General features: G+C 34.6%; 1 protein-coding gene across 2 annotated transcripts; it reads right to left on the bottom strand.

The window, feature by feature from the left end:
* Positions 1–1,491: 1,491 nt before the first annotated feature.
* On the bottom strand, positions 1,492–4,914 carry LOC123908279 (heat shock 70 kDa protein 18-like). Of its 2 annotated transcripts, none has more exons than XM_045958866.1 (2): positions 4,353–4,914; positions 1,492–3,441 (listed from the first exon to the last, which is right to left on the bottom strand). In XM_045958866.1, the coding sequence occupies exons 1-2, from the start codon at positions 4,564–4,566 to the stop codon at positions 1,628–1,630; spliced, it is 2,028 nt and encodes a 675-aa protein (XP_045814822.1). In that variant the 5' UTR covers positions 4,567–4,914; the 3' UTR covers positions 1,492–1,627. The 2 variants fall into 2 exon arrangements, with proteins under 2 accessions (XP_045814822.1, XP_045814823.1); XM_045958867.1 differs by lacking the exon at positions 4,353–4,914 and adding an exon at positions 3,819–4,346 and having other exon boundaries at positions 1,492–3,503.
* Positions 4,915–7,018: the final 2,104 nt, after the last annotated feature.

Raw genomic sequence — 7,018 nt, 5'->3', positions numbered from 1 at the left:
ATGAGGTGGAGTATTAGCAGCGGTTGAATGCGTTTCAGCAAGCATGTGTTAATTCAAGCAAGTTTGTTGACTATGTCAATAACACCTAGTTGACCCCTCACAAAGAACAATTTGTTGCAGCATGGACCAATCAAGTGATGCATTTAGGAAACACAACGACTAATAGGTATGATTTTGTCTTTTTCAAAATTGTAATTATATTTTTATTTTATTTTTGCGTTTAATTAATTGACCGTTGTTTGCAATTTGATATTTAGAGTTGAGTCTGCACATTAGAAACTGAAGCAAATGTTGGAACACAGCAAATGCGACTTATGCAAGGAAGACACACAGCAGTCCATTTTTTCAAAATTTGAGAAACTTTGTCTCCAGAACCGCTATGACACTAATTTCTTATGAGATGAAGAGAATTGGCATTGTTGGAACAGATAAAAACTTTTGTGATTGCAAACTTAGGTCAACATGTGAGTTGCCTTGTACTTGTGAATTGGGTGGGTATACAACCAGCGGTGTACCGACACCATTAAATTCAGTTCACAGTCACTGGAAGAAATTGACTATGGAAGAACCACTAGAGGATGACACAGAGCATGAATATGAGTTGGACATGAGTCATGCAATTGAGGCAATATGGACTCAATAAGTGGCGTAGAGCGATGACGACAAAGGACAGAAGCAGCAGGGAATAAGTGGACGGTGGAAAATCATGGGATGAGTGGTGGTCGCTGGTGGATTGAATTTTTTTTTTATAGCAACAGTGAGGAAGAAATATGGTACAAACAAATTTACGATAAGCTCATTTTCCCACCATGGGAGACCTACTATAGTGTCCCATCCTAGAAGGCGCCGTCAAAGGGACAATATTATGATTTTTCTCCCTACTCTAAAGACAATATATATTTTGATTATTGTCTCATCATTAATTAGGAGTTGTCATGAGTGTTGTTTGGTACGGATTGACTGCTACCATTATTTTTTTAAAGGAGAATGTTAACATATGCCCTTAAGATACATGTTAAGAAGATAAGGTAAATATTAAATGTTAATTTGTGAATTCAATTCTCTAAACATTAAATATTTTGTATCATTAAATGTTGTATTTCTAGTTTTAGGTAGTTTAACATGTGCCCTAAGGGCATATGTTAACATAACCTTTTTTAAAAAGTCGTCTCTTGATGATGACAATTAACCTTTTACTACTGGTGCGAAAAAAATATGATCTTTGTTTACTAGGGAGGTTCGCAAAGAAAAAAATTATTTGCACCTACGTTATGAGGGAGACGAAGGAAGAAATATTTGCTCTTTGAAAAACCTTCATTTCTAATTTTCAAATATGTGCATAATAAAACCTTCATTTCTTTCTTGGTTATTATCCTTTTTCAAGATTTTCTGGAAATCCCACAGTTTGCGACATAGCAAAAGTTTATACATTTGGATTGCAGAATTGAGCAATCCTATGAGTCAAATCGCAAAACTGCTAACGCTAATTCCTTGAATAATCGAAAAATCAATAGTTTTTTGTCAATAAATATTATAGTACCACATACAAAAAAAATAAATTTGGAGACAGAAATACTTGACATGGTCACCTTATACATGAATTTGTTAATACAATTTGCATGAAGTTTTAACTATTAAACACAATGTCAATTATGGGAGAAACTAACCCAATGATGTTACCAGTTGCAGTTGAATATACTACATTAAAGGCAAAATTTGCTAATAATGATATCCAACGACTCTTTTTATTCTTAACAGGATAACCAACAACAGTACCGGTTTGTGCATCATTTTCATCCGTCATCATCTTCAAAATAATCGGATCAAATACACTTGAAAGAATGCTACGAAAATGCTCAAAATCATGTTTTTCGGCAGTATCATTAACTTCAAGCCACAATAAAACCAAATCAATTTTTTTATTGATCTCTTTCTTGTCTTTAGAGGAAAGATTTGATCCAATATCCTTATCATTTATCACTTTCCTCATATTGGATGCATAAGTCTCCAATGCATTTCTTGCGTCTACCTTCTTCTGATACCTCTTTTCGTCATCTTTGCACTTCTCAGCTTCTTTGATCATCCTCTCAATTTCCTCCTTTGAAAGTCTTCCATTGTCACTTATTATTTTAACATTCATGTTAACCCCGGACAATTTTTCCAAGGCAGAGACGTGTAAGATGCCATCATCATCAATTTGGAAGCTGACCTTGATTTGAGGACGACCTGCCGGAGCTGGAGGAATTTCCAACACAAATTTTCCTAGCAAGTTGTTGTCTCTAGTTGTTTGTCTCACACCCTCATAAACATGAATTAGAATATTGGTTTGGTTGTCAAAATGAGTCGTGAAGACGTGCTCCATGTTCGTAGGAATTTTGGTATTCCTAGGAATTATTATTTCCATGATTCCCCCGTGAGTATCCAATCCAAGAGACAAAGGAATAACGTCCTTGAATAGCAAATCTTGCACCTTTTCACTAAACTCACCACTCATTATCGAAGCTTGGACCGCAGCACCATGTGCAACTGCCTCATCTGCATTTATGCTTTTGCATAAATTTTTCCCTTCAAAGAAGTCACTCAATAGTTGTTGCACTTTTACAATCCTAGTAGAGCCACCAACAAGGACAACATCATGAATGCTACTCTTCTCCATCCTACTATCTGCGAAACATTTTTCTACAATCTCCATGCACTTGTCGAAATGACATTCGTTGAGTTCCTCAAACTTTGCACGACTAATTGTTGAGTGGAAGTCTATATCTTTTTGTAAACATTCTATCTCAATGGTGGCGTTGGTATTGGAAGAAAGTGTCCTCTTTGCTTTCTCACAAGCAGACTTCAACCTCCTCACGGCTCGTGGGTCTCCACTAATGTCAATTTTATGCTTCCTCAAGAATTCCTTCACAAAATGTTTCACCATTGTATTATCAAAGTCTTGTCCCCCGAGGTGAGTATCTCCACCAATGGCCTTAACTTGGATATCATCCGTGTCAAATGTGAGAATAGACACATCCAATGTACCACCACCTAAATCAAAAACGAAAACATTTCTATATTGATGATTAAATTTAAACGGTTTCATGTTAAGGCCATATGCAATTGCTGCTGCAGTAGGCTCATTGATTATTTGCTTAACATTCATGCCTGCAATTTCACCTGCATCTCTAGTAGCTTGACGTTGTGAGTTATCAAAATAAGCAGGAACTGTTATAACAACATCCTTCACTTTTGATCCAAGGTAAGCTTCTGCAATCTCACGCATTTTTCTCAATACCATGGATGAGATTTCCTCAGCAGCAAATTGTTTTTCTTCTCCGTTGTAATTGACAACAATCATGGGTTTGTCATCGAGACGGCCAATTACTTTAAATGGCCACAATTTCATATCATTTTGAACTATAGGGTCACTAAACCTCCTACCAATTAGCCTCTTAGCATCTACAAAACAAACAGGAGTAGTGTGCACTGTATGAAACATCCGATCGATGATCATCATATATATTCCCTCCGGTCCTTTTTATAAGGAACACTTAGGACAAAAAAATTGGTCATTTTTATAAGAAACTTTGACCAATTTTCAAATGTTTTAAATGTTTAATTTCACTTATGCCCTTATTTATTATGAGAGAGAATTTAAAAATAAGTAAGTTAGTTGAATAAAGAGTAATTAAATAAGGGTATACATGGAATAAATTTAAATTTATAAAAGTATTAAATGAAAATAACTATGTTAAATGTGCTTCATTGGTCTGTGTGATTTTTTTAAAGTGTTCTTTATAAAAAGGACCGGAGGGAGTATATATAAATAAGCGATAACTCTAATTAATTATATTGGGATTTTGATTATTAATCAATTATTTGCACAATAGATCCTTTGTAACAAATAACGTAATCAATATTAATTACACACATATGATTTAACACAAGTTCAATTTAATTTGGTTTCTCTTTTTCCGCATTCTCTCTATTTATGACTTTTGATTCGTTAACATCATATGTCAAACTTTTTGGTCACTATTTGTAGGAGACAAATTAAATCAATCCAACCGTTAAATTTAAATTTTCCGTTAGGTAGAACAAGTGACTCATAAAAAATTGGGTAAATGATTGTTTATCCCTCGTAAAGTTAGCAAAATTTGATTTACCCTCTGTGCAATTTTTTTTCTGGTTATCCCTGCAATATGAAGATTTTATAATTTTGCCCCTGCCCCCTCATTAAATAGAAAAAAAATTGAGCGGGGTAAATCAAATTTGGCTAACTTTTCGGAGTAAACAACCATACCCTAAAAAATTTATAGAATTTAAAAGCTATTTAAATGAAAAATGCTAAGAAATATAGTAATATTTACCGAAGACAGTGTTGGTTGGGTTGTAAGCAGCCTTGTTGAAAGCAGGATCACCAATCATCCTTTGAGAGTCGGTGAAGGCAACATAAGAAGGTGTTATTCTGTTCCCTTGCTCGTTAACTATGATCTCTAACTGATCATTCCTCCACACAGCAACACAAGAATATGTTGTTCCTAGGTCGATTCCTATTGCAACTTTCTTACTTGTTCCTGCCATTTTAAATGTCTTGTAATTTTGAGAGAAGGAAAAGAAATACTAAAGATGAGAATAAACAGTTATTATTTAGGTAAGTATATATAGGCTTGTTGTTATATGCACTTCCACTCAATTTATTAAGTTCGTGATTGGCTGCTTGACTTGTACAATTATCTTTCTTTTTTGACAATCGTACAAATATTATCATTTTCAATATTGGAACAATTGATCAACTTGTTAAGCTATAATCCAAAAAAAAGGAAATAAGAAAGAAAGGAAGTGGAAACTGGCTACCCATTATCAAGAAAGAATATAAGAAACTTCTTGCGTTATAAATATTATTTGTGGATGTTGGTTCACATAAGACATATTGACCTATATAGTTGCTTATGAATTTCAAGCTTTAAATTTATTTATTTTTTTCTTTGTTCGCTTTCAATTGTAAATATATCTTATGTCATGAAAAATTCGATTTGATGAAAAAGACAGTCACGCGCGTGCTAAGCCACATACCAATAAGCATGAGGATATACACATAAAATTTGGCCAAAGACTTGGTCATATACAATAAGTCAAGCTTTCCCCACATAGCCACCGTCGTCCTTTCCATAGCTACCTCCCTCAACACATTATCCGCGAGGCACAAGATAATGGCGCTTAGAGCCTTATCATTCATCTCGGTCTTCTCCGCCTGTGAGAGAGTAGTCGGCATATTCTCTATTCCCAATAACACATCCGCACACTTTTGTTGTGTTAATATTGCCCTCACTTTCACCTTCAACAACCCAAAGGCGTTACTCCAGGTGAACTTCTCAATATCTCATTTATAACTCATTGGTACTTAAATCGTTTGAACCCTTGCCCCACGGTGGGCGTCAATTGTTGTGAATTCGAACCGAAAACCACATCAATAAAACTCAAGTGTATGGAGCAAAACGATTAAGCAACCAAAACTAACTTATGGAATAAGCAATAAACACAAAGTGAAATAAAATCAATAAATACACGAATATTTGTTTACCTAGTTTGGGTCCAATAATGACCTAGTCTGGGGGAGAGAGCAGCTCTCTGACTCACTATCAAACTTGTTCTTCTTGATTACAAAGATTCAAATACAAAGAGTTTCAAGATTTAAAATTTTTCATAAATCTACCATTTTCCCGAATCCTTGAAAACTGCACTTTCTCTCTCCTGTGGCGGCTGCACTGAAAACATAACAGCATTTATACTGCTTTTGGCGCATGGGGCGTAGCTTCTGGCGCATGAAGCGCAGAAGGAAGAAGCTGCCCCCAATCCTGCAAATTCCTGCGCATCATACTCCCATTCCTGCGCATAGTGCGCAAACTCCAGTAGCTACCACAGTTTTGAACATTGTTTTCCAAGACAACTCTGAACAGTATCATCTAAGAAAGTACACAACAACCATTGAAGCACTATGTTATAACAAAATTGGAACATCGAAGAGAATAAATGAAGTGAAAAACTCAGGTTGGCTTATGAAGTTATTAAAAAATGGAAACTATTCTTGTCAAAAAAAAAGAAAAGGAAACTGTTCGTTAATAGTAGTGCCACAATTTCATTGGTTCTTCCACTTTCTAATCTAAATATGAAACATGGGCTTGTGGGAAAAAATATGATCTTTGTTTACTAGGGAGGTTCGCAAAGAAAAAAATTATTTGCACCTACGTTATGAGGGAGACAAGGAAGAAATATTTGCTCTTTGAAAAACCTTCATTTCTAATTTTCAAATATGTGCATGTGCATAATAAAACCTTCATTTCTTTCTTGGTTATTATCCTTTTTCAAGATTTTCTGGAAATCCCACAGTTTGCGACATAGCAAAAGTTTATACATTTGGATTGCAGAATTGAGCAATCCTATGAGTCAAATCGCAAAACTGCTAACGCTAATTCCTTGAATAATCGAAAAATCAATAGTTTTTTGTCAATAAATATTATAGTACCACATACAAAAAAAAAAAAATTTGGAGACAGAAATACTTGACATGGTCACCTTATACATGAATTTCTTAATACAATTTGCATGAAGTTTTAACTATTAAACACAATGTCAATTATGGGAGAAACTAACCCAATGATGTTACCAGTTGCAGTTGAATATACTACATTAAAGGCATAATTTGCCAATAATGATATCCAACGACTCTTTTTATTCTTAACAGCTAATTAATAAGGATATTATACATCTATAATCATATCCAACAATTTATCTTATAGTTGACACTGTCACCACCTTAAATATGTATTTGCCAATACAATTTGCAAGAAGTTTTAACTACATATTTTTAAAAATCTCAACAATTACAGAAGAAGCTGTTGAAACCAAGCTGTTTGTTGCAGCTGAATACCCTATCTCAAAAGCATATTTTGCTAATATAGATGCCCATCGTTTCTTTTTATTATCAACTGCATAACCAACAACAGTACCGGTTTGTGCATCATTTTCCTCCGTC

This window comes from Trifolium pratense, linkage group LG2 (assembly GCF_020283565.1).
Source record: "Trifolium pratense cultivar HEN17-A07 linkage group LG2, ARS_RC_1.1, whole genome shotgun sequence".
NCBI classification, from domain to species: Eukaryota; Viridiplantae; Streptophyta; class Magnoliopsida; order Fabales; family Fabaceae; genus Trifolium; species Trifolium pratense.
Note: the sequence above shows the minus strand (reverse complement) of the source record. Positions and strands in the feature narration are given on the sequence as shown.